At 44.6% G+C, this 13,358-nt stretch overlaps 1 protein-coding gene across 12 annotated transcripts in view; it reads right to left on the bottom strand.

Annotated features, from left to right (window-relative positions):
* FBXO25 (F-box protein 25) overlaps positions 1 to 13,358 on the bottom strand; it is a 57,477-nt gene that overhangs the window by 31,855 nt on the left and 12,264 nt on the right. For 5 of the 12 annotated variants that reach the window (XM_074329250.1, XM_019713670.2, XM_019713672.2 and 2 more), the window contains exon 2: positions 3,592 to 3,731. In XM_074329250.1, coding sequence (XP_074185351.1) covers positions 3,592 to 3,725 — 134 coding nt within the window. In that variant the 5' untranslated portion in view covers positions 3,726 to 3,731. Of the gene's footprint in view, positions 1 to 3,591; positions 3,732 to 9,861; positions 10,036 to 13,358 lie in introns of those variants that run through there. The other 7 variants (XM_074329249.1, XM_074329256.1, XM_074329252.1 and 4 more) reach the window with 3 other exon arrangements.

Here is a 13,358-nt window from a genome sequence, read left to right as displayed (position 1 = left end):
AGATTAAACAACTAAGATTGAAAGGACAACAACTTGACTTGGAAAGAGTCCTGGAAGTACACCCTGTTCCCCAATAAAGTCCTGTTCTTCTTCCCCAATAAAATCTTTAAAAAGAAAAAAAGACATACAGTAGATGAATGGATTAAAAAATAAGACCAATTTATATGATGCCTATAAGAGACTCACTTCAGATGTAAGGACACACACACACTGAAAGTGAAGGGATGGAAAGAGATATTCCATGCAAATGGAAACCCCAAAGAAAGTTGGGGTAGCTATAATTACATTAAAAATAGACAAAAATAGGCTTTAAAACAAAGACTGTAAGAAGAGACAAAGAAAGGCGATATGTAGGGTCAATCCAACAAAAGGATGTAACATCTGTAAATATTTATGCATCCAACATAGGAACCCCTAAATAAGTAAAGCAAATATTAACAGAACTAAAGAGAGAAATAGACAGCAATACAATAATAGTAGGGGACAGTCACAGCCCACTTTAATCAATGGACAGATCGTCCATACAGAAAATCAATATGGAAACACTGGCATCATATGACATGTTAGACCAGATGGACTTAACAGACATATATAGAATTTTCCCTCCAAAAGAAAGAGAAGACACACTCTTCTCAAGCTGCACATGGAGCATTACCCAGGACAGAGCATATGTTAGGCCACAAAACAAGTCTTTAATAAATTAAAATTGAAATCATCTTAAGCACCTTTTCTGACCATGATGGTATGAACTAGAATTCAATTACAAGACTAAAACTGGAACTATCACAAATGTGTGGAGATTAAACAACATGCTACTGAACAACCAATGTGTCAAAGAGGAAAACAAAAGAGAAATTAAAAAAATACCTTGAGACAAAGGAAAATGGAAATACACCAAAACTTACAATGAAGCAAAAGCAGTTCTAAGGAGGGTCATAGTGACAAGCGCCTACCTCAAGAAACAAGAAACAGGGCCGGCCCGGTGGCTCAGGCGGTTAGAGCTCCGTGCTCCTAACTCCGAAGGCTGCCGGTTCAATTCCCACATGGGCCAGTGGGCTCTCAACCACAAGGTTGCCAGTTCAACTCCTCGAGTCCCGCAAGGGATGGTGGGCAGCGCCCCCTGCAACTAAAATTGAACACGGCACCTTGAGCTGAGCTGCCGCTGAGCTCCCCGGATGGCTCAGTTGGTTGGAGCGCATCCTCTCAACCACAAGGTTGCCGGTTCAATTCCTCGAGTCCCGCAAGGGATGGTGGGCTGCGCCCCCTGCAACTAGCAACGGCAACTGGACCTGGAGCTGAGCTGTGCCCTCCACAACTAAGACTGAAAGGACAACAACTTGAGGTTGAACAGCACCCTCCACTACTGAGATTGAAAGGACAACAACTTGATTTGGAAAAAAAAAAAAGCCTGGAAGTACACAGTGTTCCCCAATAAAGTCCTGTTCCCCTTCCCCAATTAAAAAAAAAAAAAAAAAGAAAAGAAATGGTTTACCCCCATTAAAAAAAAAAAAAAAGAAAAGAAACAAGAAACATCTCAAATAAACAACCTAAATTTATACCTCAAGGAACTAGAAAAAGAACAAAGTTCAAAGTTAGTAGTAAAAAGGAAATAAAGATCAGAGCAGAAATAAATGAAATAGAAACTAGAAAAAACAATACAAAAGATCAACGAACCAAGAACTGTTTTATTTTTAAACATAAACAAAATTGACAAGCATTTAGCTAGACTCACCAAGAAAGGAAGACTCATGAACTATGATAAATGAAAGAGGAGATGTTACAATTCATACCACCGAAATACAAAAGGTCATAAGAAACTATTATGAACAATTACACGCCAACAAATTGGACAAGCTAGAACAAATAGTCAAGTTCCAGAAACACACAACCTACCAACACTAAATCATGACTGGAAAATCTGAATAGAGCGATTACTAATAAGAAGACTAAATCAGTAACCAACATCCTCCCAACAAACAAACATACAGGACCAGATGGCTTCACTAATTAGTTCTATCAAACATGTAAAGAATTACTATCAATCCTTCTCAAACTTTTCAAAAAATTAGAAATGGAAACATTTCAAACTCATTTTACCAGGCCAGCACTACCCGGAAACCAAAACCAGACAAGTACCACACACAGACACACACACAGACAGACACACACACACACACACACACACACACACACTACAGCAATGTCCCTAATGAACATAAATGTAATCATCCTCAACAACACATTAGCAAACTGAATTCAGCAATACAGGAAAGGGATCATATACCACAATCAAACGGGATTTGTTCGGGGAATCAGGTGTGATCAAGTGTATTAAAATTATGCTGATGGGAACCACTTTGAGCACCTCTTGTAATTCCAGAAGTCAAACGTGACTTGTATTCATCTTTTATTATCTGTATACATTGAGTATTACAATTTTAATACAATTTTCCTTTCTTAAAATGTGTATAAATTTTTTGGCATCCTCTGTATATAGAGTCACGGGATGTAGAGTACAGCATAGGGAATAGAGTCAATGGAATTGTAACAGCTATTAATACCTACGATGTCAGACGGGTAGGAGAATGGGGGGGTTATCACTTTGTGAGGGGTGTGAGCGTCTAGCTATTATGTTGTTTAGTATACCTGAAACTAATAAAAAGATAAAAATTTTAAAAGAGAAATTTATTCATCTTATGTAAGCCACTGTTATTATGGGTCTCTCACACAAATTGCCAAAACTGTATCTTTCAATTTCCTCAGCTATAAAGTGGGTTTAATAATAAAATACTTATCTCTCAGATGACTGTCACGATTAAATGTTTTAACTAAAAAGAAGAAAGTATAACTGCAGAACCAGCTCAAACTGGTCCCATCCTGTTTATAACAAGATGCTGAGTTGCCTTTCAGAGATAACAGACCAAACACCCAAGTCAGGCAGCCAAAGCGTGGGCTGCGTGGGCAGTGTGCGCCGCAGAGAGAACTCTGACCTCCAGCCGCTCCCAGAACCAGTCTCCGCCTACCACCCTCACCTCCAGCCCCGCACGAAACCCAAGGACAGGACGTGAGCAGAACTTGAACTCCGGAAACCTTTCAGAAGCAAAGGATCTGCTGTCTGGGAAGATCGGGCCCTGAAGTCCCTGACCATGTATTTCTTCGTGTAAGTGGTCAGATTCCAAAACCACTCGCACTGAAACCTGCCCCACCAGCACTTCCGCATGCCAGCCCGTCCCGCTGTCCCCAACCCCATGAGGAGAGAGACTGGAGCCTTGCCTCCTGCCTCCTTGCTGGTGGGCGTCACAGTGAAAGCCCTCTCTTTTCTCAAAAGCTGATGACATGTATTGGCTTCTATGCGTGTCCGGCAGCGAGCCCTTAATCCATGACAAAAGCAGTACCTCTGTGTGGGGACCAGGCAATCTACTGGGCTCAGTCTTTAGCTGAACAACTTTTGTCCTCACACCAGCCTTGTGTGTGGACAATTCTCAGCCAAAATCTCAAGTCACAGAGCTTTCTAGCGACTTGAGAACTAGGTAAGACGTAAAGGTTCAGCAGGCTCTTACGGGACCCGGCTCCTAATCAGCGGTAACTTACACGCTGTGATCAAGGTTCCGCTGGTTATTCTCTCTTTCCAGCTCCTGACTCCAGGACTCACACCTTTTCCAGCCATCTTCTGTTTTAATCCAGCTCCATCCAGGAGACCTCCAGTCCTGACCCAAAAATGGCATAGTTCTATAAAAAACAGTTAATTTATGTTAAAAATATATATATGTATAATTCACTGGTTTCTTTTCACTTACAACATTTATTCATTAATTTAAAAAATATAGTTGTCACTTAGTATTTAAACATCTGCACGGGCCTTAATTGCTGGCCAGGCTTGGCGGCAGAGGAGTGAAGGTAACACAGACCTCAGCCGTACCAGACTGACGAGCTCGGTGAGTGTGGTTGGATTCACCAGCCCAACACTGCACATGCTGTGAGGTTCACCAGAGGTGACATCTTCATTCGTGCCTGAAGGACATGTAGGAGGGAGGGAGTGACGAAGGAACTCCACCAAAAGAAAATCAGAAGCAACGTGGCAGGAAACATGTTCGTGTTCATCAACTGTTCAGCTGAGTTAGGCTGAAGCTCACAGTATCAGTGGGGGGTCGGGGTGGGGGATCGGCAAGAAGTGCAGGTGTGGCCAGAAGTGGGGGCGCTTCAGGGAGAGATCGAGTCAAAGGAGCTGGAGGGCCGAGAAAGGAGCTTAACGGGTATGTGATCAGATCAGTATGTGATCAGGAGCTTAACGGGTATGTGTCTTTGTCACAGAGCCTGACAAAGACATCAGGGTTACACTGTGGGGAACAGAGGGGGTACACCAGCTGGAAAAACCAGGACTGGAGCCTACTGACCAATGGCCTTTAAAAGGTGACAGAGCACTGCTGCAACAGGAACAGCGGGAAGAGAAGAGTCTGGAAATGTTCAGGAGGCGGAGGCAACAACCACCCAGGGATTTCCGTCATGCTCGTGGTCTTCTGCTCTCTCATTCACTGCCTCCAAGGGAAGCCGGCTACGAGGTCCTGGAAGGACCACGGGCAAGGGACAGTCCTGGACTGGCTGCACGTGGGAGGGGAAATCTAAGCGATAACCCAGACTTGGATTCTGGGTACGTGACTGCAGCAAGGAACAAAGAGGTGATAGTTTCAGTTTGGGACACGCCTGTCAAGTTAGCTATGCCCCTTGGGGACAGGCACTGTACTAGACTCCAGGTGTAAACAGTATGACCTAAAAATGATGAAACACACCCTGTTATCTTCATAAAGCTTACAAATGGGTGCAGCCAGACCTCAAACACCAGCTCTTTCTTCCACTGCCTGAAATCACCTTCCTTTGATCAGCGGTTCTCAACCCCTGCTGTACATTAAGTCTTGGGAGGGTTTTAAAAGACACAAGTGCTTAGCCCACCCCAGAGCAGTTACATAGTATGAGTGTTAGCGGTGATGGCTCCATCATCTTGAAAGGTCCACCAGTGGTTCTCAAGCACAGTGAGGGCTAAGGAGTGCCTCAGGTATTCACATCACAGATTCAAACTGCCCCGGCCCCCCCAGAAAGGCTTCCCTGACCTCCGGGCCAAACAACGCCCTGGCTGCTCTTCTGCCTGTCCCATGGTCTGTGTCACCACCCTGTGCCCTCACAGTAATAATTGCTGTCTTCGTCCAAGAAAATGCAATGTCTTGTTCAACTCTGTATTCCAATTACCCAATTGACCAGTGCCAGCCAGGCATACAACAGGAGCTCAGTAACACTGAATGAACACATGCACAGACAGACCCATGGCCCAGGAGACAGAGTAAGGCCGGAGAGCAAGATAGGAAAACCCTCAGCACTTAAAACAGTTATCAAGGCCATGCAAAGATATCATAGAGTATATGGAATAGGAAAAGAAGAGAGCCAAGGGGAAAAGTCTAAGGGACACTGACATGAATTTAGGGACAAGCAGATGAAGACGAGCCAAGAAAGGAAACTGAAAAGACACACAGAGGTAGGAGGAGAAGCAGGAAGTCAAGAAAACAATGTATTTTAAGAAAGAAATGATCGACAAAGAAGAAAACGTTATAAAGAAGCCAGTACTCCAAGAACTAAAAAATATACACTGAATTTACCCACAGAATGGTAGCTGATAACTCAACCGAAAATAGTTTCAGTCAAGTAATATTAATCTCATATGCAGAGTAGACGGGGTATTTCACTGATGTAGACTATTTATATTATAGAGTACGTGAGAGATGAAAGCGTTCAAAATGCTACCTCCCTACTATATTTAGTGTAACTAACAAAGAAGGTTAGTAAGTAGGCATTATTACTGGCTTAAAGGAGACAAAAAGTTTTTCAGAAGGAAATTATAAGCCCTCAACAATATTCCTGGTTCAATGACAAGAGCTCAACTCCTGAACTGATATATAAAAAGAATGATGACGTAATTTTCCTTTGTTACCAAGAGGATCCCAAAACCTTGCTCAGCTTAATTTATAATCAGAAAGCATCTTTTTCAATCACATATTAATTTAAATTCTTGCTTTAGAAGAGACTTAAAAGCCGTTCCTTGAAACTATTTTGACAAGGCTCATCTCACAGGTTTGTTTCACAAGCTGATCACCCTAACATGCAAAAGCCACCACCCATGACCAGCCAGTCCAGTGAATTATCTAAGACTGTCTCTGACAGGATGCCCCCGATTTTCAAGAAGCTTCAGATACTGGCTACGGAACACTTACACAAAAGAAGTCCCACGATGTAGCAGATGACACTTAAATGGCAAATGTAGTCTCATAAAAAACACGTAAGAGAAAAATATGTTAGAACCATCTTTGACGACTGTCAAAAGTATCAGTATCTCTCAATATCATACTAAAAGTGTGGATTCAGAATTCTGTGACTTAAACAAAATCAAGTGGCAACTGTGTAGATATCGTATCGCTCAATAGACCGAACACAGGAAGACTTCCATCACGAGCATTCGAGGAGACAGAATGCATTATTATCCTGCGTGCCCCTTTCCTAAGGGTGCACCATCTAGCTAGGGAACTGAAAAACAACAGCAAAACAAGTGAGAAGCCCAACCCACACACACATACACACAATATAATATGTAAATATATTTAAAATATGTAAAAACATAGACAGATGCGCAATTTTGTAATGTGAGTGCTGACTGAGTAGTAAAGAGAATGACTCAAAGAAATTCAGAGGAAAAACAAATCATCTGGGAAACCTCTGAGGGGAAACTGGGACTTGAGCCTGGCCTTCAAGCACGGTTAGATCTTAAGAGAATGGAGGCAAGGGAAAAAACACCAATCACAGAAGTGGTTGGTGAAAAAAATACGAAGATAGGAATGTACGGGACACATCTGAGAATCATAAGTAGAAAAGGAGGCCGAAACGGAGAAATGGATCAGCAGGTTGGCCCGTAGCAGCCAAAAAAGGTGACGAAGCCAGATCTGGAGAATGTTGCCCATCAACAGAATTTAGACTTCTCTGAATAATTGCAAGTTTTTGAGCTATGCCTCAGCATAAGCAGTTGTTTGGAGAATCTGCCAGGGACTGCAGGATAGACAGAACCGGAGGATGGACCCAGAAAGAACAGCTAGTAGGCAACAGAAACTGCCTGCTGACACCTCAGCTAACGAAATGTTTTAAAACTGTGACACACACACTGTACTTACCACTTAGCCACGATATCCGTTCACCACTTAATGCACTTACATTCACGCCTCACATCAGTCCCTGTTGCGTTTACGCAGTTCCCAGTGTAAAGCTGAGTCAGCTTGGTGTTTCCAGGAAGATAATCGATTCTTTTACAACTACCGAAACTCTACAGATATTTCACTTTCACTTTAATAACTCTGCAGAAATACATCCACTTAGCCTGAATTTTTCAGCCGCTAAGTGTTTGTATCTTGCTCCACTGTTGCAAGGAGAGAAAGCAGCTAAATGTACCATGGAAATAAAAACAGTACATTTCCAAGGTTTTTATTTTAAACAGAGGAAAACATTTGTTTCTCTGTATATGTGTATACTGATGGATCTGCCCCATTATGCTCTGTGGGTTACAATGAAGTTTTATTCTAAAGTGCAATCTTATACAGATCATGAACTACAAAGCAGACTCCGGAAGCAGAGTTATGAACAGTAATAAAAAAGCTACGGGGTGGTCGGGAGGGGTGACAAAGACAAGCTGCAGTTTGAAAGGCCTGGGTCTCAACTTTTTAAAAATATTCCCAATCTGAGTCATCTAACTTCTAGAATGATGATGACCTATCATTTTTTTGAGAATTTATGTTATCTGTTCTGCTAAAGACTTGAAATGCTAGGTATTTTTTTTTTTTCTTTTTAAGTTTTTTTCAATTAAAATGACCTTTGTTTTCAGAATTTCAAAATACAAAAACAAAACAAAAAACAACTAGAAATTACTCCTGAAATGTGTGAGAGCAACTCTCAAAGAGTGACTACTCCGTGGCAAAGAACTGGTACAATTTGCAATTTTAGGCACATTTTATGGCAACTGATGTCCTGATGTCCGAGAGCACATGAGGCCACACTACTGTAAATCTCCCTAGTCTGTATTTTACAGGGCAGGACCTGGAGATGGAGCCCAGGAGAACAGGGCTTCGTGAAGCTCATTGGCCAGTGGAAAATCCTGACATGAGAGAATCAGAACTAATCAAGGACTGTCTCTCAACAAGCATACTTTGTGTTAACTAATAATTATAATAACAGCAAACATTTACTAGCTCTTAGCATGGGCGAGGCATGACTCTAACAAGACCCCTGCACTACCGCATTCAGTCCTCACACTGCCCTACAAGGTAGGAAATGTTCTCATCACCATGTTACAGGTTTCATTCTCTATTTTATGGATGAAGGAACTGAGGCTGAAACTTTGGCAGAGCTGGCATTTTACACTCCTGGAATCCTACTCCAGAGGCCACGCTGTCACTATATTTTTATAATAGCAATTCTTGAACATCCTATGAAAACAGATGTTATAAAACTGCAGTTACTTGACATTATTTACATTACACATTTCACCAAAAACTATCTAAAGTAATAATTGATCTAAAAATAAAAACACTAAGACAAGGAAAACACAACAGGAAACAACTAATAAATTTTAAAAAGCTACAAGTATTTTCTATTTGTTTTTAGTTAGATGAAAAGGAAACGGAGTAACCAGTTTACAGCAGTTATTTAGGCTGATCTTCAAAACAATAAACACTCGTAAGTGTTGAACAAGAGCTGGCGCTATAAAAACTACAAATATATAAGAACAGGAAAAAAAGAACAAACAAGTTATAACGAAAATAATAGTAAGGCGGTTTCATACAGGAAAAAACTGACAAAGGAGTTTTTACCCCTTATTTCATATTTTTCATCATAAAATTTGAAAAAATAATTTTCATTGTTCTAAGAAAGAATGACTGGTACTCAATTTGATAAGCATTTGACCTTTATTGGTTTCTTTTTCTTACAAGGTTTCCAAGTAACTTAGGGTCAAACGTCCATATGGATTATAATTGTGAAAAAAATCTGATCCAGAAAGAACATTAAGAAATGGCAAATTGAGGGCGGAGAATCGGAAATGGGATTTACTGTAAGAATGCCTGGGAGAGATTCACAGATGCTTCATGGAAATGGAGAACGTAAGAAGAAAGAGGGAAATATGGAATGTGAAAGAGTAAGAGAAAATGTGCCTTTTCTGATAGGGCTGAACGTCAAGGATTTGCGAGGAGCGAGAGAAGTGGGCTTCATGGGGGGGGAGGGGGGGAAGCGACAGATTCCTGAGTTTTCAAAACGCGTTCGAATAAGCCCAGGGAGCGAGATGGACCAGGGACGGAAGGGTCCAAACCGAGCTTACAGCGCAGGGGAGGATGCAAAACTCAGAACTGTCGTCTGCAAGGAACACGCAGGGCAGGCAGCTGAGAAGGAGACCGGGGCTGCGGGCGAGGGGCCCCGGAGGGAAGGCAGCGAGCGAGCCGCCGCGGGAAGCAGGGTCGCACCAGGCAGGTGCCCGCGGGAGGCAGGGGCTCGGGGCGGGCGGCAGGGGCTCGGGGCGGGCGGGGACACAAGGCCCGCGCCGAAGGGCACGCGGGAGGGCGCCAGGCCGAGGGACGGGAGGAGTCCTGAAGACGGCGGAGAGCAAGGGCCGCTCTGCGGGGGTCACACGCAGGCCCCCACGGCGGGGGCGCCGGCCAAGGCGGGGGCGCGGGTGCGCCGAGGTCACGCAGTGGCGGGCGCAAGCCCACCGACCGCCCCGGACCTCGCCTGGCGCACCGTCCCCCAGAGAAGCGCGTACGTGGGTCTGACGCTCGCTGTCCTTACCTGCGGTGCCACGGATACCAGTCCCCACCCGGGGCGCAGCCCGCCTCCGTCTCCCCACCAGACCGCGGCCTCGCGCCGCGGGTTTATTGCCGGAAGTCGCCCGCGGCCTACCGGGGAGCGCTGCGGCGAAGCCCCGCCCCCAGCCGCGCTGATTGGCAGGCCGTCTCCACTGGACTTTCACCCTCGGCCCCGACAGCACGCGTGCGCAGTGGGCCTCCCTCCCTCCCCGTCCGTGTGTAGCCCCCAGCGTGTTAGGAAGGGGTCCCTGGAACCTCACGTTCCTCCCCCTTGGCACTCTGAGTTATTCCAAGCCCTGTCATTTTGGGTTGCCCAAAGATGATGTTTCCCTAAACTGAGCACTCCCTGCAGAAACGGCGAGTGTTCTAGCACCTGCTCTGCTTTGCTTGTGGTATGTTATTTTCTGAAATTGTCTTTATTAACTTACTTCCTTCTCTGTTGTCTGCCTCCCCGGACTAGAACATGGGGGCTGCATCTGTTTCCCTGGAGCCCAGAACGGAGGTTAGTACCTAGAAGGAGCTCAATAAATGTGCATTAGTTCGATGAGTGAATAAAGCAGTAAGTGACTAAATGAGGACCTTTGGGCCAAAACTCTTATTTCCTCTTTATTTCCAGAACTGGGTCCGCGTGGAGCAGGGGGGGGGCACCCTATATGTGTTCACACTGGAGGGGCAGGAAAGGGCTTGAATTACTGCATCCTTCAAAGTACTTGCATCCTGGTGACCGTATACTCGACTACTGCTTTAATGGGCTGTTTTCCAACCCTACCCCTGCCCCGGAAACGGAACTTCAGAAGTGCAGCTGACCGCCACCCCCAAACCTGTGCACCTGATTACCTTTCATACTTAGCTTTAAGGCTCAAGTACTGTTTACAAACAACTTAGAATATTGTTCAGATCTTTCTAGAAGGCTGTAAATGTTCTGGGGGACCAGCTTCAACATGTGTGTGTTTTTTTCCCCCGTTAGGAAAAAAAGAATGTAGGGCTTACAGGAAGCGACCGGGAGGAGGCAGGTCACTGACTCAGGCTGCAGAGTTCAGATCACAGTGGGTAAGAGCCCTCAGGAGATTGCTGTGGTTGGGATTCAGCAATGGAGGTGTGAACAAAGTAAGGCCTTAACCTCTCTCCGCCTCATTTTCCTCACAGGAAAAATGGAGGTAGTAGCACTACTTACCACATAAGATTTTTTTGAGTTAAATGAGCTAACGTATGCAAAATATTTAAAACTGCTTGGTGTATAGTGAGAGATATGTTAAGTATTTGATCTTAGTACTTTATAAAATGTGTTTTCATACTTGGAATACATGCAGGAAGCATATAGTAGGTATTCGTATTTTAGAAAAATGTTTTTATAAATTATGACATGCTTCTTAGAAGTGTTCTTTAACTGTATGCTTTTAAAATAACATCCCTACCTTCCCTCTGCCTGGTCCACAGCAGGTGTCTAGTAGAGTGTTGAGTGACTAAGTGGCCCCTGGGAATGTGTAACTGGCTGCTCCTTCCACCTCCACCAGTGTTATGCTTTGTTCTGGGAAGGTCGTGGGGCTCTTGGCTGGATGGGCTGCAGGCAGACTGTAAGGATGGGAAGGGAAATGGCAGCACCTGGATCCTCCATTTGCCCGGAGACAAAACATGACGTGGATCCCACCGCTGCTACTGTTTTCTGTCGGAGGCTCTGAAATCAATTGTGATTCAGCAAACGTTAACGGAGAATTTACTCTGATGTCAAATGTACTTATACACACACACACACATCTAAATGTCAGCTCAAAGCTTCTCCTTCAGAAGTTGGGAGAGTAAATCCTCCTGAACACCTGTTGAGTGGAACTGTATCATCCTGGCCACGAAAAGTGCTCTGGTCTGGAATTCCGAAATATGAGCTGAACTTAGAACTAACTACTCCATCTGATCACTAAGTCTTTTGGGCAACTCACTTCACCTGAGTCTCCATTTTCTCACATATAAAGTCAGGATATTGCATTTATATCTTTGTTTGTAATTATGTTTACAGTAGACTACAAGCTCCACGAGGGAGGGAGGATATCAGAAGACCCAGAGAGGCTAGCTTTGTGCACAAAGGGCTCACTACCGTGTTTCCCCGAAAATAAGCCCTAGCCAGACCATCAGCTGTAATGCGTCTTTTGGAGCAAAAATTAATGTAAGACCAGGTCTTATGTAATGTAACACAATATAATATAAAATATATAAAATAATACCAGGCCTTATATTAATTTTTGCTCCAAAATACACAGTAGAGCTGATTGTCCGGCTAGGTCTTATTTTCGGGGAAACACAGTAGCTAGGAATGCAGGCAGCCTCTAATGTTGGGGAAGAACAAAGAAGTGGATTCTCCTCTATAGGGACCAGAAGGATGCACCCCCGAACACCTTACTTTTAGGACCCTGACCTCCATTGCCAAAGGTAATAAATCTATGCTGTTTAGAGCCACTGAGTTCCTAGTAATTTGCTACAGAAGCAGCAGGAGACTAGCACAGGGCGTGGAGGCTCCATAGCAGAAGTGAGCCTGGGCGGCCAGTGCGCTTGTCACGTCTGGGCGGGCGCAGGTGGGCAGCTGACGGCTGATGTTCACTCAGGAGCAAGCCATCCACATTGGGGCGCTGTGCACAATGGTCCCTCTGTGAACCAGCAGACTTCTCAGCACACTTCTCCCTTCATGCTCACTCCCTCTGCACCTGTAGTAGACCACCCTTCAGAGCCAGAGGCCCCTCCTGTGCCACCCGCTGGCCACAATGGCATGGGGTGACAAGCACCCCTTGCGAAGGAACCCCTCTCATTCATCTTGGTGATTACTTACTCCATTCTTATTGGTCATTACTGCAATGTCCATTAGGAAAGAAAAACAGATCCACTGGGAACAAAGCAAAAGCAGATGTTTTCAAGAGGATCACCCTGAAGGGCGTCACTAGCAGCCTCTGAGACCTGTTCTTCCTGACTCCAGCCAGAGGCAACCTGTGATTAGTTCACCACTGGCTGTCAGGTGGTGGCAACGGGGGAACAGTCCTCTTACTGCAAATGTTTTCCCCCTAATCTTTCTAGCTAGACTGTAATCTCAATGGGGAAATACAGCTCTGCTTTGCTCCCCACTGGAGCTCCAATACAATTCCAAAAACCCACACTTAGGGTACTCTAAGCATTTAGGGTTTTTTTTGCTTTTAAATTTTTTATTGGGGAATATTGGAGGACATTGTGTTTCTCCAAGGCCGATCAGCTCAAAGTCGTCCTTTAATTTAGCTGTGGAGGGTGCAGCTCAGCTCCAAGTACAGTCATCGTTTTCAATCTTTAGTTGCAGGGGGCACAGCCCACCACCCCATGCAGGAATTGAACCGGTAACCCTGTTGTTGTTGAGAGCTCGCGCTCTAACCAACTGAGCCATCCGGCCGCCCCTCCGGAAGCTCAGCGGCAGCTCATTGTCTTCAATGTAGTTGTGGAGGGCGCAGTTCACTGGCCCATGTGGGAATC

This window comes from Rhinolophus sinicus, linkage group LG04 (assembly GCF_036562045.2).
Source record: "Rhinolophus sinicus isolate RSC01 linkage group LG04, ASM3656204v1, whole genome shotgun sequence".
In the NCBI taxonomy this organism is placed as follows: domain Eukaryota; kingdom Metazoa; phylum Chordata; class Mammalia; order Chiroptera; family Rhinolophidae; genus Rhinolophus; species Rhinolophus sinicus.
The sequence above is the reverse complement of the archived record's forward strand: the minus strand, read 5'-3'. Positions and strand labels throughout refer to the sequence as shown.